General features: G+C 46.0%; 9 protein-coding genes across 9 annotated transcripts; 1 reads left to right on the top strand and 8 right to left on the bottom strand.

The window, feature by feature from the left end:
* Positions 1–269: 269 nt before the first annotated feature.
* Positions 270–1,328, bottom strand: LOC128724876 (clavesin-1-like). Its single transcript, XM_053818597.1, has 2 exons — positions 603–1,328; positions 270–527 (listed from the first exon to the last, which is right to left on the bottom strand). The coding sequence occupies exons 1-2, from the start codon at positions 1,326–1,328 to the stop codon at positions 270–272; spliced, it is 984 nt and encodes a 327-aa protein (XP_053674572.1).
* Positions 1,329–1,751: 423 nt separating this feature from the next.
* On the bottom strand, positions 1,752–2,839 carry LOC128724877 (retinaldehyde-binding protein 1-like). The gene is made up of 2 exons (XM_053818598.1): positions 2,108–2,839; positions 1,752–2,042 (listed from the first exon to the last, which is right to left on the bottom strand). The coding sequence occupies exons 1-2, from the start codon at positions 2,837–2,839 to the stop codon at positions 1,788–1,790; spliced, it is 987 nt and encodes a 328-aa protein (XP_053674573.1). The 3' UTR covers positions 1,752–1,787.
* A 305-nt stretch (positions 2,840–3,144) lies between these two features.
* LOC128725915 (clavesin-1-like) lies at positions 3,145–4,292 on the bottom strand. Its single transcript, XM_053819689.1, has 2 exons — positions 3,466–4,292; positions 3,145–3,407 (listed from the first exon to the last, which is right to left on the bottom strand). Exons 1-2 carry the CDS (start codon positions 4,189–4,191, stop codon positions 3,153–3,155), a joined length of 981 nt encoding a protein of 326 aa, XP_053675664.1. The 5' UTR covers positions 4,192–4,292; the 3' UTR covers positions 3,145–3,152.
* Positions 4,293–4,828: 536 nt separating this feature from the next.
* On the top strand, positions 4,829–5,980 carry LOC128722989 (retinaldehyde-binding protein 1-like). Its single transcript, XM_053816691.1, has 2 exons — positions 4,829–5,573; positions 5,648–5,980. Exons 1-2 carry the CDS (start codon positions 4,851–4,853, stop codon positions 5,879–5,881), a joined length of 957 nt encoding a protein of 318 aa, XP_053672666.1. The 5' UTR covers positions 4,829–4,850; the 3' UTR covers positions 5,882–5,980.
* Positions 5,955–7,104, bottom strand: LOC128722988 (retinaldehyde-binding protein 1-like). Its single transcript, XM_053816690.1, has 2 exons — positions 6,343–7,104; positions 5,955–6,275 (listed from the first exon to the last, which is right to left on the bottom strand). Exons 1-2 carry the CDS (start codon positions 7,066–7,068, stop codon positions 6,015–6,017), a joined length of 987 nt encoding a protein of 328 aa, XP_053672665.1. The 5' UTR covers positions 7,069–7,104; the 3' UTR covers positions 5,955–6,014.
* Positions 7,105–8,181: 1,077 nt separating this feature from the next.
* LOC128726245 (clavesin-2-like) lies at positions 8,182–9,236 on the bottom strand. Its single transcript, XM_053820043.1, has 2 exons — positions 8,511–9,236; positions 8,182–8,442 (listed from the first exon to the last, which is right to left on the bottom strand). The coding sequence occupies exons 1-2, from the start codon at positions 9,225–9,227 to the stop codon at positions 8,182–8,184; spliced, it is 978 nt and encodes a 325-aa protein (XP_053676018.1). The 5' UTR covers positions 9,228–9,236.
* A 644-nt stretch (positions 9,237–9,880) lies between these two features.
* LOC128725146 (clavesin-2-like) lies at positions 9,881–11,289 on the bottom strand. The gene is made up of 2 exons (XM_053818868.1): positions 10,443–11,289; positions 9,881–10,363 (listed from the first exon to the last, which is right to left on the bottom strand). Exons 1-2 carry the CDS (start codon positions 11,166–11,168, stop codon positions 10,103–10,105), a joined length of 987 nt encoding a protein of 328 aa, XP_053674843.1. The 5' UTR covers positions 11,169–11,289; the 3' UTR covers positions 9,881–10,102.
* A 992-nt stretch (positions 11,290–12,281) lies between these two features.
* On the bottom strand, positions 12,282–13,676 carry LOC128724878 (retinaldehyde-binding protein 1-like). The gene is made up of 3 exons (XM_053818600.1): positions 13,607–13,676; positions 12,713–13,482; positions 12,282–12,631 (listed from the first exon to the last, which is right to left on the bottom strand). The coding sequence occupies exons 1-3, from the start codon at positions 13,674–13,676 to the stop codon at positions 12,395–12,397; spliced, it is 1,077 nt and encodes a 358-aa protein (XP_053674575.1). The 3' UTR covers positions 12,282–12,394.
* Positions 13,677–15,735: 2,059 nt separating this feature from the next.
* LOC128726740 (gastrula zinc finger protein 5-1) lies at positions 15,736–22,137 on the bottom strand. The gene is made up of 3 exons (XM_053820565.1): positions 22,119–22,137; positions 16,605–17,748; positions 15,736–16,525 (listed from the first exon to the last, which is right to left on the bottom strand). The coding sequence occupies exons 1-3, from the start codon at positions 22,135–22,137 to the stop codon at positions 15,736–15,738; spliced, it is 1,953 nt and encodes a 650-aa protein (XP_053676540.1).
* Between the last annotated feature and the right edge of the window lie 703 nt (positions 22,138–22,840).

Genomic DNA, 22,840 nt, shown 5'->3' on the forward strand with positions numbered 1-22,840 from the left:
CATTGTTTTTTGAATCTTTTTTTATACATTGATAATTTAAAGCTCTTTATTGATACGCGAGGCATTCTGTTTGTGTAAATGTAATTTTATCAGGATGGATGAATTTTATGTTTGAGAATGTTGGCTGCGATTTATTCAAATGTTTATTCTTGGTAAAATGTATACATACACAAACTTTTCAGATGCTGAGAAAAGGAAACGAGTAATGGCATCAACTAAAGCCCTTTTATTAATGTTTCACCCAAGATATATTTATATAGACTCAATTATCAGTCAATGCTCAAATTCTTAAACACAATCTCAGGGTGCATTGCATCCGAAAACATGTCGGCTTTCGAATCCCACACGGATGCATAGTAATCTGTATCGATCTCCATATCATCCAATCCAAGCACGATCGAGCGTTGATCTTCAATGCGTTTTCGAAAGACCCGATTCAATTCATCCAGGTCTGCCTCTCCATCATACAGACTCGGTTTCAAAGGACCCTCGAATTGTTTCTCCAACTCCGCAATCGTCGAGTAGCACTGTGAAGTAAGCGGTAATATGCTTTATGGGTTGCAGCAGCTAATATACGCTGTACTCTTACGCTGTGATCTTACCGTAATTGTTTCACGCAGTTTAGGATTGGCGAATGAAAGCAGCACTTTAATGACAGGAACGGCTAGTTTGGGCAGCTGCGCAGCGTGAATTTGTTCACAGCACACCGGATAGGATCCGTTAAACACGTCAGCAATGAACTTCATTTCTATCATGCTCCATTGCGTGAATAGATCCATACTACAGTCGCGATAATCGATCAGCAGTACAAAGCCACCGATCTGCATCTCTTCCCACTCGAGCACCGTTTCCAGCATGAGCATCGAGTAGCGAATCTGATGCATGGGACTATGCTTTTCGGTATTAAACTGACCAAACCGGAGAAGAAACACCGCCCGGCCGGTGTGATCCTGACCGAGGTAAGATAGAGGCTCACAATCCAGGATTTCTTTCATGATCGCTTCGTCACAGTCGAGTTTTTCGAACAAACTAGGGTGGAGGGCACGTATAGAAAGATACCTTTCAAGTGCCTCGCACGCCATTGGGACCGAGAACTGCCGGAATCGTAGAAATCGGAGCAGAAACTTTGCGTCCGTGCGACATTTGCGGATGTGCGGGTTGTCCACGATCCACTGGCGCATTTCCGTGAGGGATTGTTCACGAACGCTGTCATCTTCTCGAAGCTTTTCCTTAGCTAACTCCTGATACAGTTCCGGCAGCGTGAACTTGTATTCGTCACAGGATTCCGGATTCTTGTCCACCGAGAAGGTCCTAAGGTATGATGACATCCTTGCAAAATGTTTAATCCGTCTTGGTACAATGAGCAAATGGTACTGGAAATATTGTCGACCACCCTGCTTCGAGATAGCCTCATGAGGACGTATTCAGATAAGAAATAATCTGTGTTTATGGCATGTTTTTTTCTTCTTTTCTTTGAGCTTTTGCATTTGGTTTGAAAATTGTGCAATATCAACCTCCTTGTAGTGGCTGGCACAAACTTCATGAGTTTTCTTGGCAAGCTTTCCGCAATAGAAACAAATTTCAAAAAATCCCTATATTACTTATGAACAAGACCTTCTGAGGCTATTGAATTATGTACATGAATATTTTCGTTAAGCTGTAAGGCTCATGTTGATTCATAGGACAAGTTTGGTTTGCTCTATTTCAAGTACATGCGTTATCTAAGTCATGAACGAATAAAGGCAGTAAAAGATTGGAAATTTCAAAGTTCTATTGGCCCTTCCAATTCACATAATGTTCAACTGCTTAAACAAAGCGCCACTAATTTCATCTGTAGGGGATGATTCCTCAAAAGCCCACACCGCTGCGTAATGCTCAACGTCGATCTCCATATCATCCAGCCCGAGTGTAATCTCTCGCTGTTCCTCGATCCGTTTTCGGAAGGCTCGGTTAAGCTCATCCAGATTTGCCTCTCCACCATACACGGTCGGCTTTAAAGCTGGCTCAAAATGCTTCTCCAATTCGGCGACCGTTTTATAGCACTGAAATAGATAAGACATCATGCTATGAAGTTAAAGTTTTTTCTATCCCCTGAACGAGTTCCTACCGTAATCTTTTCACGCAGTTTCGGATTGGCGAACGACACTAGCGTTTCCACTACAGGAATGCCAAATTTTTGAAGCTGTGTCGAGTGAATTTCACTGAATCGCAATGGATACGATTGGCTGTAGACTTCCATGATGAGTTTCAGATCGGAGGTACCCCATTTCTCAAAGTTGCTCATGGTACACCCGTCGTAATCGAGCAGAACGTGGAGACCGCCGATTTGAGATTCCTCCCACTCAAGAATCGTCTCCAGAATTAGAACTATGTAGCGGGCATCCTGTAGGGCGCTATGTTTCTCACCGTTAAACATACCAAAGCGATAAAGGTAAACCGCCCGACCGGTATGATCCTGCCCGAGGTATGTCAGAGGTTCGTAGCCCACGAGCTCTTTCATAACCGTTTCATTACAGTCCAGGTTTTTGAACAAACTAGGGTAGAGAGCACGTATGGCCAAGTATCGTTCCAGCGCCTCGCACGCCATCGGGACCGAAAACTGCCGGAAGCGCAGGAAACGGAGCAAGAATTTCGCATCGGTTCGGCACTTGCGAATGTGCGGATTTTTCACAATCCATATGCGCATCTCGGCGAGGGCATTCTCACGCACTGCATCGTCCTCTCGGAGTTCTTCCTTTGCCAACTCTCGATACAGCTCCGGCAGGGTGAACTTGTACTCGTCATAAGCTGCCGGGCTCTTGTCGACCGAATAAGGTTTCATTCTCGCTGAATTTTGCATGCGGCTTGTCTCGTTGTGCAAGTGGAACTGATATTTTTTTCGAACACACTGTTTCGAGTTAAGCTCTCGCGTCCGAATTAAGATAAGCAATAATCTTTGTTTATAAATTGGTTGACCTTAAACTTTTGCATTCACTTCTGCGGTTTGATAAGTTCTGACCTGTATTTCGGAACGACGATCCTCGCCTACTGTGTGATGTTCTATGCATTTTTCGTCAATCGAAACACATAAATCAAATTAATGTGTTATGAGACGTATACTATATTATGTATTGGATTAGAGCACATAGTCAATGTTCTGAAGTGCAGCAAGTTTATTCAATGTTTAGCTGCTTGAACACAGCTTCACTGATGTCATCTGTTAAGGAGGTTTCTTCAGAAGCCCAAACACCTGCGTAATGCTCTATGTCGATCTCCATATCGTCCAGCCCAAGTATAATCTCTCGCTGTTCCTCGATGCGTTTCCGGAAGGCCTGATTCAGTTCATCCAGGTTTGCCTCTCCCCCGTACAAAGATGGCTTCAACGCGGGCTCAAAATGTTTCTCCAGCTCATCGATCGTTTTATAGCACTGAAATAGGTATGAAAGCTTGCAATATCGTTTCAGAAACGAAACAAATAATCCCTACCGTAATTTTTTCTCGCAGCTTCGGGCTGGCAAACGACAACAGCGTTTCGATGACTGGAACAGCATATTTGGGAAGCTGTGCGCCGTATATCTCGCTGTAGCGCAGCGGATGCGTTTGGCTGAAGATTTCCATGATGAGTTTGAGCTCAGTCATGCTCCATTTCTCGAAGCTGCTCGTGGTGCATCGATCGTATTCGATAAAAGCATAACAGCCACCGATCTGCGTGTCCTCCCATTCGAGTATCGTTTCCAGAACTAGAGCCATGTACCGTGCATCCTGTTGGGCAGTATGTTTCTCACCGTTGAACATGCCGAAGCGGACGAGATATACTGCCCGACCGGTATGATCCTGGCCAAGGTACGTCATTGGTTGTACAGCCAGTATTTCCTTCATCGTCGGGTCGTTGCAATCGAGGTTCTTGAACCACGCTGGGTTCAATTCCCGGACGGCTAGGTATCGTTCCAGTGCCTCACACGCCATCGGGACCGAGAACTTCCGGAATCGTAGAAATCGGAGCAGAAACTTTGCGTCCGTGCGACACTTTCGTATATGCGGGTTTTCCACGATCCATTGGCGCATTTCCGCGAGGGCTTTTTCGCGAACGCTGTCATCTTCTCGGAGTTCTTCCTTTGCCAAATCGCGGTACAGCTCCGGTAGCGTGAACTTGTACTCGTCGTAGCACTCCGGATTCTTGTCTACGGAATAGCGCAGCGGTTTGGATGCCATATTAATGAATGCTTTATCGACCAACTCGCAAATGCAACTGCAGCGTGGCTACTCAACTCATCGAAAGGAAATTTGGGAAGCTTGTTGCATCCAGCTGCATTTTCTTAGATGCACATCGGTCGACCTTTTGACTGTATTTGCTGAGGGCATTAATTATCAAGGAAGAGATAAAGTGTGTGAACTATGCTTTTGTTTACAAGCTGGGTTGTTTTCATGCCGAAGAGCAGGAAGCTTATCACGAGCCAGCAATCATTCGACAAACAGAATGTGCATCATTATTAGAGCATAATTTTGATGAAATTCGTAAGAATGAGATCATTTAAAGTTTGAAAAAAAAAATCACATAAAATACCAAGATAGGCTAGTTCCAATTCACATTACAATTATTTGCTCAAAAAAAAAAAAACATCGCACAACATCCAAAACTGCAACCAAGCTGATAAGCGGGATCATTGAACCTTACATTGCATTTGTGCACTGGGAACGGTTTTTTGTCCTTGGCTACTATCGGACTTCGCTACCAGCTTCATTGCTTGATTGGCCGATTTTTGACCAGCATCCGGTTCGATGTAATACCTGGTTGGGTTTCTCCGAGCGCTCAGTTTCATTTCACTTCGCCTTCGAACGACACCTAGCGCGGCAACCGTTCGTCCTTCAAAATGTCGAAGTTTGCGGCTTATTCCGTGGACAAAACCACGACCCAGTACGACGAGTACAAGTTCACACTGCCGGAGCTGTACCGCGAGGTAGCCAAGGAAGAGCTCCGCGAGGACGACGTGGTCCGTGAAAATGCCCTCGCTGAGATGCGCCAATGGATCGTGGAGAATCCGCATATCCGCAAGTGTCGCATGGACGCCAAGTTTCTGCTCCGTTTCTTGCGTTTCCGTCAGTTCTCAGTGCCGATGGCATGTGAGGCGTTAGAGCGGTATCTGACGATGCGTGAGATGTACCCGAGCTGGTTCAAAACGCTCGATTGTGGTGATTCCAAGATGAAGGAGCTCTTTGCGACTGGGTGCACCTCGATTCTAGGACAGGACAGCCATGGCCGCACGGTGTTGTTCTTCCGCATTGCTCGCTTCTCACCGGAGATGTTCGTACCGCCCCAGGGTGGTATATTCATCGCGATGCTGATCGAAGCTCTGCTCGAGTGGGAAGAGGTACAGATCGGTGGACTGCAAGTGTTGGTCGACTACACCGGCGTGGACCTGAAGCTGTTCGACAGCTGGAGCTCGTCTGAGCTGAAGCTCATCATGGAGGCGTACACTCAGTGGTATCCGATGCGTTACAACGAAACGCACGCTGCCAAACTCCCCAAAAAACTCGTACCGGTCATCGAGAAGATCATTTCGTTCTCTAATCCCAAGATTCGAGAGCGTATCAATGTAAGCTGATCAGTTAGTGGGTCGAGTGGATTGCTTGTTTAATGATTTAATGCATTTTTTTTTTACCTTCATAGTGCTACGCCACCGTCGCCGAGATGCAGAAGCATTTCGAACCGGCGCTGGCACCCACGGGTTACGGTGGTGAGCTCGATCTGGATAAGGATGTCATACCGACGACATGGAAGCGCATCGAGCAACAACGCGATGTTATCCTGGGGCTGGATCACATGGAGATCGATCTCGATTACTACGCACCGATCTGGGACGAGCAGAATCCGACCCTCACGAGTGAGACGCCCTCTGCGTGAGTCAAACGATCGGTAACGTGAGCAAAAGGTCGTGAAATAAAACCCAAGCAGTTAACAGCTTTTTGTGTCTGATTTATATTTCATTTTATTGAACAACAACCGTCCGTAGTACAAGGAAGGGATTTTTTTCCATTCAATCCACAGTTAGATTCCGGAAGTTTTCCATTATACTAGCCTCAATTTCAATGTGCGGTGCGTAGCTGTCCTGCCAAAGGGAAACATAATGCGCCGTGTCAATTTCCATGTCATCTAGCGCAAGTATAACGTCTCGCGAATCCTCCAGATGTTTCAGAAGATCCTGCGTCAGCTCGCGAAGATCGCGTTTGCCGCCACACTCCTTCGGTAGCAGCGATTCGTCGAACTGTTTGGCCATATCTTCGACGCTGTTGTGACACTGGTGTGAGAGTGGTGCGATTAAAAGGACATCGAGATGTAAAAAGAAAAAACCTTCCTGCACTTACAATGATGCTTTCCTTCATCTTCGGGCTGGCGAACGAGAGCATCAGGTTTAGGATTGGTATCGCGAACTTTGGAAACTTTGCACCATGAATCTCGTGGAATCGGATCGGGTACGATCGATTGATCGCGTCCATCAAGATTTTCATGTCGGACACACCCCAGATGCCGTAGTGCTTCATGACAGAGTCACTGAAGTCGACCAACACGCGGAATCCTCCGATCTGCACCTCTTCCCACTCCATCAGGGACTCGATCAACAGCGCCGCCAGTCGAGCCTCCTGCAGTGGGCCAAATTTGTCCACGTTGAAATATCCGAACCGGAAGTAGACAACGGTGCGCCCATTCGCATCCTGACCGAGATTTGCGAACACTCCATCTTCCAGCATTTCTCGCGTTGCTGGTTCGTTGACGTCGAGTTTTTTGAACCACTTTGGGTAGGTCTCACGCATGGCCAGGTATCGCTCGAGGGCCTCGCAAGCTTTCGGTACGGAGTACTTACGAAAGCGCAAGAATCGAAGCAAGAACTGGGCATCGGTGCGGCACTTACGGATGTACGGATTATCCACGATCCATTGGCGCATTTGCGTGAGGGCTTCCTCGCGAACGGTGGCATCTTCGTGGAGTTCTTCCTTCGCTAAATCACGGAATAGCTCCGGCAGTGTGAACTTGTACTCGTCGTAGCACTCAGGACTCTTGTCGACCGAGTAGGGCAGTGTCTTGGAAGCCATGGCGGTTGATGTGTTCTTGTCCAGTTCGCAAATGAAACTGCGGGCTTATGCGGTTTGTAACAAGGAAATCGGCTAAAGATGATTACGATGCATTTTTATTTATAGCTGCGAAAATGTCACGACCTTTCCTGACTGTTTAAAATATCGGTGAGGAGATAGGAGTGCGTAAAGAGCAGCATAATAATTGATAAGCCAAGTAATGACATGTTGTTGGATTTGCTTTGTGCAGTTTGTTATCGGTGAACAGCCGATCGAGATGCTGTTTGGCAGTAAGTTGAACAGTTGAAATGGTGTCGTTTTATTGAAACAAAGCATAATGCACATCATGGAAAGAAACATTACAATGTTGTAACGGTACTGATATCGTAGAACAGGTATTTTTGAGTGCACTTTTCTTTCGTTCTCGTGATAATATTGCATTTATGCGCACTTGCAATAATGCAGTATTCTTGCCTAGCGTAAGCTGCAAGCATGAAAGAGATGCTCTTGGTGCAGAGTAATGAAAGAGAAAATAATGGAATCCTTTCCTGTCGAAAGCAGCTTTCCCAGTTTTATTTCAAAGCTTTATGAACATTTTCGTTTTTTAAATGTTATGTGTTTGTAAGCGTTTGTTTGCCGGTAAATATATTGAAGCTACGTCATTGGCGCAATCTGATACAACAGCTTGTAAAGCAAAAAAAAAGTCGCACATAGACAACACATACAAAATTTTACGCGAAAGTAACAGGAGGGCATACTAGCTTAGAGCTGCCAATTATTGGTACAGATTTTAAAAAATGTTCACTAGTTATTTGGAGTACTGTAGTAATACTAAGTACGGTGGCGCTACCAAGTTAATTTTCACTAGTCGCCAATAAATGACGCTATCATTAAAACGTTTGAAACATTTCACGCACGAAACATTTCATATTCGAAACATTTCAAGAATTTTTGTAGCACAGTTAGCGATCGTGTTTTCTAGCACCGTTTGAAAAAAGGGTAACTTTTCATTGGTATTCTCTCCTTCTACTTTTGAATAAAAATGTTTTATTTGTGCCCCAGAAGTGCAAAATATTGTTTAAGTTTTTGTTAACATTCAATTACATGTTTTTTATCCAGTAAGCATGGCCGAGTTCAATCCACGGTTAGCTTCCTAAAGCTTCCCATCGTACCACTGTCGATTTCATTATTCGGTGCGTGGCTTTGCTGCCACAGTGAAACGTAGTGAGTAGTGTCGATGTCCATCTCGTCCAGCCCAAGTATGGCCTCTCGGCATTCCTCCAAATGTTTCAGAAAACGTTGGTTAAGGTCCTGTAGATCGCGTTTGCCTCCACACTCCTTCGGTAGCAGTGATTCGTCGAATTGTTTGGCCATTTCCACGACGCTGTTGTGGCACTGAACGAGAAGATAAAATTATTAGCACATTTTGGCGCAAGAGAAGATAAGACTGCTCAATTCCTTACTTTTATGCGTTCCTTCAACTTTGGGCTGGCGAATGTAAGGAGTAAATTTAGTATCGGTATGGCGAATTTGGGAAACTTTGCACCATGAATCTCACGGAACCGGATCGGATACGATCGGTTGATTGCGTCCATGAAAATCTTCATATCGGAAACACCCCAGATACCGTAATGCTTCATGACGGTGTCATTGAAATCGACCAACACACGAAATCCTCCGATCTGCAGCTCTTCCCACTCTAACAGACATTCAATCAACAACGCCGTGAATCGACCCTCCTGTAGAGGACCAAATTTTTCGATGTTGAAATGACCGAACCGGAAATAAACAACGGTACGTCCATCCGCATCCTGGCCGAGACTTCCGAACACTTCATCCTTCAGCATTTCACTCATAGCTGTTTCCTTGTAGTCGAGGTTTTTGAACCATTTCGGGAAGGTCTCTCGCATCGCGAGGTATCGCTCGAGAGCCTCACATGCCATCGGCACAGAGTACTTGCGAAAACGCAAGAATCGAAGCAAAAACTTAGCATCAGTGCGACACTTCCGGATGTACGGATGTTTGGCGATCCATTCGCGCATCTGCGTCAGTGATTGCTCCCGAATCTCATCATCCTCCCGTAGCTCGTCCTTCGCGATCTTTTGATAGAGCTCCGGCAACGTAAACTCGTACTTTTCGTAGCTCTCCGGGTTCTTTTCCACCGTGTAACGCTTTTCCATAGCTTCTAATAACACGTAGTTACACGATCAAAGCTAACTCAATACTGAGACGATGGCCAGCATCTGATGATTCAATCGCCGTTTACCTTTAACCAGTTATTCGCACGATAATTAAAATTAATATTCACTCGCTGCTAAGCGATAACCGTATAACAGCCATACGTAACTTAATATGAAGGATTGAAAGGGGAATGAATGAGGCAACAAGCAAAGGGAAAACGTAAGCTAAGGGCAACGGTTAGTAGATTTTGCGATTTTGCGAATTCAGTGTACATGTTGGCGTATGAGAATAATATAATTTAAATTATGAATCGCCATTACTTTATAATTGATGACGTGTTATTGTAATAAAAATATAAAAACAACAGTTACTTATACTTAAACATGATAGAAACGTTTCAGTAATATTAGTATCTCATAATATTATGTGGATAACTTTTTTTCATTTTATTTTGTTTAATTGATTAAAACAATAAGAATGATCCCTAAAGGCTTACAAGGCAATGTATGGAGTATAAATAATATAGCGTAACAGAAATAATATTAAATTTAAATTACAACAATTTAATTTCAACCTGTACTAAAGCAAAAAAATGATATATCAATATTGCTAATCATATTTCACGTTGAACTAAAACACAATGAATGAAAAGGATTATGATTTGCATTGTATTTCGAAATCAATTACTTTTTTGATTCCATTAGAACAAGATATTAAACAACTGTACTACAGTGCACTTATTTTCAATTCCACATAACCAGCTGGCTGACAACTAACATTGAAACATCACAATTATCAGATCAAAGCAAACGCAGTATGATCAAGGTTCATACACATTCAATACCAACCCTTTAGCGCTAGCAACTCTTAACGACTAGTCTACGTTGAGTTTACGAAAACTTCCAGCCACGCCTCCTTCGACCTCATTCTCCACCAGGTTCGATTGGCTCCAGAGGGCGGAATATTGCGTCGTGTCAATGTCCATGTCATCAAGCGCCAGTATCACGCTGCGGCGATCCTCGAGGTGTTTGCGAAACTTGCGATGCAGCTCGTTCAAATCCAGCTTTCCACCGTACGATTCCGGGAGCAGCGATGGGTCGAATTTTGTCTTCATCTCCAGCACCGTGTTGTGACACTGTGAATAAGAGAATAACCGGTTATCGTTCGAAAACGTGATCAGTAAAATGCACTTCCCAAACCCGAACAATACGTACAATAATTCGCTCCTTTAGCTTCGGGCTGGCAAACGTGAGCATGAGGTTCAAGATGGACACGGCGAATTTGGGAAATTTAGCCCCATGAATTTCACGGAACCGGATTGGGTACGATCGATTGATCGCGTCCATGAAAATCTTCATGTCAGACACACCCCACAGACCGTAGAGCTTCATAACGGTATCAGTGAAGTCGAGCATCACTCGAAATCCTCCGATCTGTAGCTCTTCCCATTCTAGCAAGGACTCGATCAACAGCGCCACCAGACGGCCTTGTTCGAGTGGGCCAAATTTGTCCACATTCAGCAGTCTCGGTCGAAACAGGATCACCATGCGACCTTCCGCATCCTGGCCGATCTTTGAGAAGAGCACATCCTCGAGCATCTCCCGCATCACAGGATCGTTGCAGTCGAGATTTTTAAACCACGTTGGGAAGGTTTCACGCATCGCCAGGTATCGCTCAAGGGCTTCACACGCCATCGGTATGGAGTACTTGCGAAAGCGCAGGAATCGCAGCAGAAAGGACGCATCCGTTCGACATCGGCGAATGTACGGATGTTTTGCGATCCACTCGCGCATCTGCGTCAGTGATTGCTCCCGAATTTCATCATCCTCCCGTAGCTCGTCCTTTGCGATTTTGCGATAGAGCTCCGGTAGCGTAAACTCGTACTTATCGTAGCTCTCCGGGCGTTTTTCCACCGAATAATTGGTCGCCGGTGTCACCATGATCGGCTGGATACGGTTTCGTTGTAGCTTCTTCGCGATGCGAACGAATACTGACGTGTCCAGCTCGATCGCAGCTCAGCGCAGCCTCCAGACAGCGTGTGTTTGTCTGCTCGCGATCGCGAATCTGTTACAGCAAAAGCACCTCAAGTGGGAGACCGAGAACCACACACCTTGGACTTTGATGAGAAAGTGATCTAAGTGACTGCATCGCCCTTACCCACACACTAGCCGGTGCCCTCGGTTGGGGTTGAGTTGGGTCGAGTTGTGTAGGCCACGAGACGCTACCATCTCTCGTGGTTGTGCGTGCAAGTGATCGTTCAAGGAAAACGAGAGCTTGCCTTGCGGGAATGTTTAATCGATTGGTAAATTATATTCCCTTGTGCGGTCGCGTAGTTCGCTCTCACACGCAACTGCGCTGGGTTGAAGCTTCTGACGATGACATTATAATTGCCAGGCGATTAGAATACGGTTAGTGCAATAATCAATGCACATGACATGTGGATGCAGCGCGCGGTACACACAACTACGATCAGTTAGTGTACACAGGTGTCCATATTTTACTCGTGCTAGAACGATCATGTATTATAGGATCTCTGCAATAATTTATCCTATCACGATCACAATCATACGTAGCAAACTCTCGTTTTATGATAAGTAAATTAGGAACATTATATGATCAATTAAACTATCTCTGAAAGAGGCATGTCAAAACAAAACATATATGTTATTTTCGAAAAAAAAATACAAACCAGTTTTAAAGCAATAAAATTTATTGTATAACGCGTTCAGGGATGCTGAACACACTCTATAATTGTAGTTATCTAATAATGTATATTATTTGTATTAATGCTGATGAAATCGAACAGATTCACAATACACTAGTGGCAAGATATAGTAGCTAAGCCCTCACCCCATCAACCCATATCAGACTTTGCAGTTGAATAACGTGCTTCAAGATTATTAAACAAAAAAACAGCGATCACATTCAATCAACTTTGAGATTACTCGTAATGAAAAAGAAGCTACAAGCTAATCGACTGTCGGCGAACGTATCCATCTCCGTGGTAATGAGTGTGTGCCTTCGTTTGATCAGATGCGCAACGTGCGATTAAACATTTGGAACACATGCGATTATCCCCACAATGAGCGTGTTTTGTCGTGATTGATTTATCGTGCGACGTTACGCAACCGATCGTCTTCGATAACACTTATTAAGGGTTGAAGATCTAATCAATCTCCATCCCGAACTCCACGTCAGCCTCGTCCGTTTGACGTGCCCAGAGATGTGCGTACGGCTCTACATTGATCTCCATTCGATCGAGAAGTAACAAGGTGTCTCGTTTGGCTACCAACCGCTGCTTCAAACTGTCAGTAACCTCTTGTGGGTTCACTTTACCACCATACTCGATCGGTAGCAGATCTCGGCCCACGTATTTCACGACATCTTCCATGCTGGTGTGAAACTGAAATTGTTTGTTGTTTGGAATAGGGTTCAAAATATCAACATTAGCCTAGCAGACCACCTTCTCTACGAGACTACTCACAAAGATGCGCTTCCGGAGATCTTCGGCGGCGAAGGTTAACACCAGATTTCCAAGTGCCTGGCCGATTCGCGGCAACCGCACAATATGCACTTCCTTCACGCGTACCGGCAACGCGTGGTTGAGGCAATCCATAAAGTTCCGGATGTCGGATAACTTGAAGCATACGAAGTGGCCCATAGTGGCGCCCTCGCAATCCACGATCGCGACACCACCCCCGATCTGCACCTCGACATCGTCGAAGAACGCTTCAAACAGCATGTGCTGCAGCCGTCCGAGATGGTAACAGTTAAAACGTGACACGTCGTACTTGCGAACTTGCACCAATGCCACCATTCGGCCCTTCACGTCAAGCCCTAACGGTAGACAGCCCTGAACGTCTTCAATCAACGCACGCATGTACCGATCAGTTGGGTCGAGATTTTCATACCATATTCGGAACAGCTGACGCATCGAGAGATAACGCTCAAGGGTGGTTTGTGCCGCCGGAAGATCGTAGGCTCGAGCACGCAAGAAACGCAGCAGAAATGCAGCGTCCGTGCGACAGGATCGGATGTGAGGATGCGTAGCGATCCATTGGCGCAGCAGCCGTAGTGATTCATTACGCCGTTCGTCTGTCTCACCAAGCTCACGGAGGGCGATCCCACGATGCACTTCCGACAACGTGGTGGAGAAGTCGTTTGCTTCGTACTTCGAAGGGCACTTATCAACGGATAGGGTTTTTGGGCTATCGGAACCTGAAGCCATCTCGAACGACTCCGAGGTGAACTGTACTGTGGATAGCCAACGATCAACTGAAGTGTTACGTATGTCGCTTAGGACCAGTGAATTAGCCACACGGTTCGATGCAATTACGCCGCGAGCCAGCAGCGGCCCGCGCTTTCACTTTCTAATCACCTGATGCTACACTAATACCAACCGCCAGTGTTGGTCGATGCTCCGATGGACCGATACTTTTTTCTTTCATTTTTGCACAACGCCTAGCCACACGCAATTTATGAGGCGCCACGCTACATGCACTTGAACTCAAAATGCACGCGTTCGTGATATCAGTGGAGCCGGTTCTACTGATGGCCTCACAAGTCCGTGACATAGACCTTGTGCTCTAGACATTTAAAGGGCTAGCAGCGTGATTTACTTTGAGCAGATTAGTGCATGCCTTTAATGCAATGATCGAATGGATCGATGGGAAGTTTTATATTTTGTTTCAATTGACCTCTACCTTACAGATGGTGATCTTGCGAAGGTCAACACTAACATGTTTGTGCAAAACATAAAACCATTACCCCTAAAACACTGCAGGTGTATCGTTGTTTTAAGCGAAGAGCTGTTTGTAGACTGTCGTTAGAAACCTGTGTAATTAAAACACTATCATAACATTTTTACGATCGGTCGCTAGTTCGTTGCTTTGCAAACGAAATTTAATTGAAACAAGAAAACCGGTTTACTTGAGCCGCTGTTCCATCGTGGATGAGCCATGATATATGTGCATTGACGAAATAGTTGTATATAGTGCTTTCATATTGTTGAAGGTTTTCTTAATAAACAAAACAAAACTGCAATGCTTGGATGTCTCGGTGAGACAGGGTGCATTCGAAAGTGCACTGTTGTAAACAAATTTGCATAAACATCAATTGCATAACATTAGGCGTAAAACGCTTGAATATTGAAACGCTTTAACAAAACTGACCCAAAATGAGTTTGGCGCATTTTATGATTACAACCGGCAGGATTTTATTCATATCAGGGCGTTTCTATTCACTGCATGCATTAAAAGAATGCATTTTTTTCAGCAAAAAATACATTGATTTAATATAACACAAAAAGAAGTAGAAATACATTCTTTGTGGAAACACACCCCTATAATCAATTGTAGCTGAAATTGTCATCTAAAATATAAGATCGTATTATTTTTTTATAAATTGTACATCTTTTATTGTCTTAAAAACGTAAATGTCTTATCAATCTTACAGTTCAAACAGTCCTATCGATTCTTAAAATAACGTCCAAACATTGGCTTTCAAAATAACTTAACGCACTTTTACCTACAAAGGCATCAGCGTCAGCTTTTAATTAAAACAACTTAAATGATATTTTATTGCAGCTATCCCAGCCATGAAATACTACCCGCAAGGACGGCAGGGTAGTAAATCTTTCATTTTAACATATTAGCACCATCTGTTCAGCATGTTCGTGAACAAATTTTCGTCGTAAATAATAACTACAATGTTTCAATGTAAACCACATATTTTGAAAGGGCGTAAAAATAATAAATTAATTCATATCTGCGACATGGCACACATTCACGTGGAGTTTAAACAACTTAAATAAATAAATGAAATTGAAATTAATGTAAATGAATCGCTAATAACTAATCAAACGCTAACGTCTGCTGTACCACTGCCGGCAAGCCTCATTGCACGCAGGCAACGCATTGGCCGTCCGTCACGGCAGCAGCTGCAGATGCACAAACGTAAATTAAAATCAGACTAGAACATGCTCGTCCAGTTCATAAAATGTCGTCAAACATCTATGCCCTAAAAAGTAATGTGACAAAAAAAAACACACTTACAAAACTACGCGCGCTAATGCCAAAAGGGAGAAATACAACCGATCCTAATCTATTCGACAGCCGGAATATTACTGGAGTTCGTTTCGTTTTTTACGGATTGTGCCCAAAATGAGTAACGAAGCGCGATCTATTTTTGACACGTCTAGCTCTTAACACAAAAATCTTTCGATTGTAGCCGCCACAAAATTTTGCACTGAAATAAACAAATGTACAGGGTATGCTACGTGCAGTGTCGCTAACGCTAAGGAACCTAGAAAAGAGTCTCATACGTGGATCATATGGCACTTTTCTTAGCGAATCGTCTTAAAGAGTCTTAAGGTAGAAATAAATTTACTTGCTCGTTTGCTTGTACTCCGATGCATCGACGGCACAAATGGAGCAATGCATTATAAATGAGGGGAGAAATACTTGGTTTCACAGGAGATCAACACGAAAACGGAGTGCCTTTGTCACCTCACGCACTGACGGCGTAATTTTCCGGGTACTCACTGGACCCACTCGCAGCAGGCATCCTTGCACCGTTCAGCGCATATCCTGCCGGTGATCCTGCGATGCGAATGACACTGATGCGGTTATCCTGGACGGGTGCTTCCTGAGCGGCACTGTCATGCTGGGACGCATTTGAGGCCGCCAACATACGAGCCGTTCGCTTGCAGTTGTCCTCCACAACCTCGCGTATCTTTGCTCTCAACATGTCCTTTAGCGGTACGTTTGAAGGATAGTTGTACCGAGTGTCGGGTGATTGCTGCTGAGCGTTTACAACGTGCGCAGGCCCACTGATAGACGTCTGCTCATCAACCACCGGTGTGGTGATCGACTCCATTCGATCGGCTTTCGAAACTCTGCGTCGTACGCGAACCGTAGTTGGTGGTTTGCGAACCTTCGGAGGTTTATCGTTTTTCTGGCAGGAGGAATCCTCGTGCTTGCACAGGTAGGACTTGAGTGCAAAGGACTTCCCGCAGCGGGCGCACTTATGCGGTTTGGTGTTCGAGTGCGTCTGGACGTGCGCCCGTAGGTTTGACTTGTCAGCGAAAGCCTTGCTGCAGACGGCACACTTGAAGGGTTTCTCGCCTGTATGCGTGCGGATGTGTCCTTGCAACAGCCACGGCCGAGAGAAGCGCTTATCGCACGTCGGACATTTGCTCCCCTGGTCGTGTGTTCGGACGTGCATCGAGTAGGCCGGCATCGAAACGTACACCTTCGAGCAGTATGGACACCGGCGGGCTTTCTGGTCCTCGAGGGAGCTGTAGAATCAAACAAAGAGCAACCAAACTCGTGAGTTGTAGCCTGAGTGACACAAAAATGGGCGTTCGAATGACTTACCGGTGCGTCTGACGGTGTCTTGCCAGGTTAGATGACGTCGAGTAGCGCTTGTTGCACTCCGGACAGATGTGGACGTCTTCCATGCGAGAGGTTCCTGAATTCTCGTCACTACTCTTCATGGCATGATCTCCACTATCAGGACCGGATTCGCAACCGACGTCTAGCGATGCTTCGGGATCACTTCCACTGAGAGACGTCAACGTGACTGCATCTTCGACCGTATCTTGGGATGTTCTCCCATCCTGGGATGTTCCGTCAGTTTCTGACAATCCTGGAACTCCACTCACTACACTGCCACTGCTCGTAACCGACACCGTGCGGATTTTGCGCGTCTTCTTGCGATCGAACACTTTATGGGAGTAATACCCATCATCAAGCGATTCCTCTGATGACGTCGCAGCACCGAAATGGCCAACGACATGGCCCGTGCCGAGTCGGCCGGAATTACCGGAGCAACTGACAGACTCCTTCTCGCCAGGACCTCCTATTATAGTGTACAACTTCACATCCTTATCGCCATCGTTTGGACACCCCGCCTCGCTGATATGCGGGGCGCTATCGTTGGAACTCCTTATCGTGGGTGCGTAATAGATAAAGGAACGTTCGTTATCTCCTGCATCATCGGCTGAAACGGACATCTGCGATACCGGTGACACATGGGTTGCCATTCGGTCTACCTGCGGCTGTGCTGGTGGCGGTACGATCGGATTGACCGGGCCATGGATTATCTTCCACTTCTTGGTCCACTTCTTCTTCGCCGGTACTGCGTTCATTCTCACGTCATCCTCAAGCTCACCCATCGCTGCGAGGGTGTGTTGTTTCGTGACACGTCCTCGTTCGATCTCTTCCACTAGTATGGTTTGATTCGGACTCACGTGTTTGGCAGAAGGCGATGGTGTTCGTTCCTTGCTGGATGCGTTACGGTATCGTAGGATGTTGTACTTCACTGGGCTGAACAGTTTGGCTGCTCCGGGGCCGTGCAGAAAGCCACTGGGTTCAGCATAGTTCCGAGACTGTGGCCAGCAGTCCTGGTTGGCGTCTGTGTTCAGCTTACCCGCCGCGATCGATACGTCAGCTAGCTGAGTCAGATTGTAAAGCTCTTCAGGCACGTTGTACGGAAGCTCTTGCACCATCGTGGACGGGTCTTATGCTGTGAACGAAGGATTTATGAGGTTCATTTTATTAGAAACGGTCTGATAGAGGCGTATCATAGCGAAGGTGTACCAATTGGTGACTGTTCCTAAACTCAAATGAGCTCCTAGTCTAATGCAAAAAGTAGTTTACCAGAAACATCACGGAAGTCTATAAAAATCGAATGGATTTTTTTCTCCTCAAATCCCTATTTGGATGCCAACTGTTTCAAGCGGAAACATAAACCAGCAAACCGAGCTAGAAGCTGGGCTTTTTCTTCCTTCAATCTCTTTTCCGATCCTTTCAGCTTTTTTTTGTCGCTCTTCACATATCCGCCATTATAAACTGCAATTTATGATGCTACATGTGCTGTGCTTATAGAATATCGCCGCTTCTAGTGGTTTCCGATCTTCCGGAACGGGCTGATTTACGACATTACGACGAGTGGGTGTTTAAAATTAGCCTCATCGCCGTTTGCTTCCATTGTGCTCTATCTTTTTTAAACCAGCGTACCAGCTGTTTGAGTAGAGGATAAAAAACCTGCGTCAGGCTACATCCGCTATCCGCGCGCTGAGTAGAACTACACGACGTCTAAACGTTCTGTTAGGATGTTGACTATAGTTGTGCCAAAGTCCACAAGGTGCCTTTGGATCGATTTCATTTTGGTTACAATTAATTGCCTCCAATAACGTCATTCGATTGCCGCCTACTAAGAAACCCTATTAGTACAACTGACTGTACTAAAAAGGTTAACGCACGGGCAACGGTGTGTGTGACGCTGGTTTTTTTTATTGGCGGCTTGACTGTTTGTTTATTTTGAAATTTAGACCATTGATCTTTGCAGCAACCGACAACACCACGTTGGATGTGCTCCAAAATGGCATGCGCAGTAGTAGCACGTGGAAAAAGAAGTAGAAGAAATATAACGACGGATGCGGAAACCAGATACTACTACGCAGCGAACGCTTGCCTGCTACGACGCCGAAAAGGAAAAGCGGGCCATGGTTTTTCCGACGTTTTGTTTTCATCTCACCGTTCGCGCGTGAGGGCACTCGTTATCGGGGCACCCATTTACATCCATCAAACCATGGCGGGAACATTTCCCGGGACGCTCACTCATCCGTGTGGTGCGAATCCAGGTCGAGGTGAACGCACCTTCGACTCTGCGCAACGTAACTGTCAATGAAGGTGGTTTAAAAACCCCGAACCCCAGGCTGGCCAGGATCGGTGAGCGTCTAAATAATTTTGATTTATCACACAATTTATAACGATCACTCTACGTCGCGTAAACAGTGCCGATCGAGATCAATACTTATCCGGTCTGCCTTTGGGTGATCTGGCTAGTGTGATCTCGCAGGACGAGCATCGGACGTACGGTTTATGGCTTAATTATCGTGCACCGAGAGTTTCACGTCCCCTTCCGGACTTTTCCAGTCGATTCCCACGCAAACGAAGTGCATCGGTTCGGTCGGGTGACCACCGATCGACGGCGACCGATCAAGGTGACCACCGGCTTCGAAGGTGGTCAGAGCCGCGCTAGAGAGTGGGAGAGCATTTTTGGAACGATTCCAACGCGTTGTAAACATTTCGTCGCCGTTGATGGGGCAGAAAGGTCGGCCGGGAGAGAGAGAGAGAGAGAGGTCTCCTTTATCCCGTTAAGCATCTTCTGGTCCTCTGTGCGTCTGGAATAACCCTCAAACGTTCGTCCAAAACCGGCTGGAATCGCTAGAAGGACGCAGGCGCAAGCGTCTTATTTACGCCACCTTCGTATCGGGGACGCCAAAACGCCATAAAAAAACCACCACTTGGGACTCAATCCCTATTGAGGAAGGAGAGAGGGCCCTTTCTACAACCGGTCATTTTCATCATCCCCCGAGTCCGAGCGCGCCAAAAGTGTAAAAATACTGGCTCTCTCGAATGACGCATTTTGACTGCCGGTAAGGTTGTGCGCGAAACCGGCACCCGTTACGTTTGGCCTCCGTTTTTCCACGCGTGGAAATTGACGCCCTCGCCCACCGGTAGCGAAGGAAAAAGGGTGCGCCGGGTGGCCGAAATAAACAGCAACGTGCGAATGGAAAACTCGCCCGTTGCCAAAATAGAGACAAAAAGAAAAACCGGCCGGCCTCGCGAAACCGAACCTGAAGCAGCAGGTTGTTTCACCTTTTCAGCTGGCCACCGAAGCTGACCGCCGGCGCATTAGATCATCCACTTGTTGAAGTTTATTTTTTCGCCTCGCGCTTCACTTCCTTGTTCCGTGATCCTTTCGCCGGTGGCCGGGGGCGATTTTGGCGGGTGTGTTTTTCTTCGGCCACTCAGTGGGTTTTCCACCGCAGTGACGCTTTGGCGGATGCGATTGTTTCACTTTCGCGTTCAGTTCAATCAACGATCGGTTGAAAGGATCGCAAATCAAACATCCGCTCCGATCAGCTGCTTCGCATGGGTGGGAAATTTTGACCAATCGCCTCCACCCGACGAGCCCACCGTGCCGAGCAGCTGTTAATGTGACGCCGTTATGGTTTTGCGTGAGCCGCAATAAATAGATATTTATATTTAAAATCGAACACGAAATAAAGCAAGGAAACGTCGCGTCTTGTCGCATCCCAGCCATTGACGCCAAAGAGCGTCCGTGCGCGTACACAATTAAAATCTCTAAGCTTCGACCGCGTGTTATTCGAGGGCCGTGGGCGAGCGGGGAATGAGCCGTTAATTGGCGTGGGGGTAAGTTGTGGTTGCGATTGGAGCAAAGGGTTGATATTTTCAGCCCCTTTCGAGAAGCGGGGGTTTTAGGATGCACGAAAACACGAAAAATCGCTTCACCGTACTGAGGAGGAACTGTGGGAAATGATCATACCAGCCGGTGTGGCTTAATTTTGTGATGAGTTTTAACAGCAGATTAATTCGCAATGTTGTGGCAGTCGTTACGGCTGCTTCATAAAGTATTAATGGTGTTGAATTTAAGCATAACGCTCACGAACAGATACTCTTATTATCACAACATTAACAAAGCAAAGGTTGTTGGTCGAGCGTGGCAAGTGCTTCTCGTGATCAGCTGAAGCAGCATGGTTAGGGAAATTTACTCCTCCGCAATATTAGAACAGAAAGAGAGCGCACACTTCTCCGGTTCACTCCGTTCGGAAGTGCCTGCTGAGTGCATTCCAGGCGCCGGTTTTAGTACTCATTATTGCTAGCTTCAGAGCAAACAGGGCCGGTCAGGAAGGATCTCGAGCTGGCGGAGTGATACGATGCAGTATTCATACCTTGGCTTAAGTGCTTACGTCCATCGCGTCCGGCTGGAGGATGGACAGCTCGTGCTGACCGCTTCGATGGCGCCGGGGTTTGCGTATCGAGTTACTATTTTTAGTACCGGATCGCTCTCGAGGTGGTAGAATATCGCCACCGACCTGCGTATCGACTTTCGATATTATTTCTGCACCAAGTTTCGCCACAACCACCGGTCGGGTTGGCTGGGAAATCATCTGCTTCCGTAGCGATCGCAAGATCGGCTACGGTTGGTTTTTTCCTTGGCGCGTACACCTTGATCGAACCGAACGCACTATCGACAGAGACGGAATATACTGTCTTGGGTAGAACGTTTAAAAGGCTCAATTAAAGGTCAGTATGTTGGGTACGTTTCAGGGCAGGCCGATGATCTGAATGGAAGCCAATCGGTGCGATAGAGTGATGGCCGTCTGCGTTTGCTTTCAAGCCATTAAGGGTGTACTGAAAGGGTTATTGAAATTGATTTCAAGTAGAACAGGGCTTTACGATCCACGACGGTTTGATGGGGAAAGCTTTGGTGTATATTTACTGCATTTTTTTCCAGTATTCTCAACCAGTTTACAAAATTGTTGAACCAAAAATGATTATATTAAAATTACTATTGTATAATCAAATGATTAATTAATCACTTTTCATGGCACAATAACAATCAATAAATACTCAATTAATTAAGCCTAATTAAAGCCTAATTAAATAAGAATGCCTTATATGCCCATTATTCCATATCTCATATGACGACAACTCTATTGCCTCGGAATTCCTATCATTTTTAGAGCAATGCCAGGAATTCACACTGCCATTCAAATGCCGCCTGAAAGCTTCGAGTTGAAATATTACCCTCCCCCGGGAGTTGCGTGCCAAACCCACCGTTTTCCCCATATTCCTGCCTTCCCTCCCACCCAGGACGCGTAAATCAATAGCCCATTAAGTCACCTGGCGAAACCACCCCCGGACTCGACAAGTTGTGCCGAACTCACGTCGCATCCCCGCGGTGTGTGGTATGCTTGTCAGATGTCAACTAATTTGTTGAAAAGAAAATGCGTCCCACCAACGCCCCCAGCTGCACACACACACACACATGCACACACATACACACCCACTTACCACTTTTTACGACCACCATCCGAGAGAGCCGTGCCGGCGAGGAAAACGGCGGCCAAGAGGAAAATCCTACGCTCCGAACGGACCGTGGAAGCGTGTAGGAATTTTCGCACCCTTGCGGGGATGGTGCGAGATGCTCGAAACGCGAATGACGCGGAAATGTTCGTGATGCTGGGCGGATGGAAAATTAACACACCGCGGAAAAGGGGCACACCGGTTGCACTGAGCCAAAGGTTTGGCTGTGGGCCTTTTGCGACGGGTGTTTATACTTCCGTGAAAAATTATTAATGGTAGAACGGTCTGTTTTGTTCTGCGTTGTACGGCGAGGCAACAAACCGGCACTTGGATGTCAATGGTTCCACTAAACCTGGTCAATCTTCCGTCGGTAAACGTTCGCCACGTGCTCGGAAGTTTTCGCTGCGTCGTTGTACTTTTCAACGGGTTTAAGGTTTAAGTTTTCCACTACATTACTTCAGCGTTATACTTTGTTTCTCAAAGTCTGCCATTAACAATTGTATGCCACGAGTAGCAGGTTTGTTTTACATGTTTTAACACTTCATTTTACACCGAAACAGCAGGTATGAATTGTTTAATAACGTGCTGAGAAATATGTCACTTGATTGGATAGCACTAAAATTTTTCTCATAAGCACTTTTCTTAACCGTCCATCCGTATGTCCTTTTGCAGTCGGAAAATTCACACTTCAACCGCTCACAAGAATGTTC

This window comes from Anopheles nili, chromosome 3 (assembly GCF_943737925.1).
Source record: "Anopheles nili chromosome 3, idAnoNiliSN_F5_01, whole genome shotgun sequence".
In the NCBI taxonomy this organism is placed as follows: domain Eukaryota; kingdom Metazoa; phylum Arthropoda; class Insecta; order Diptera; family Culicidae; genus Anopheles; species Anopheles nili.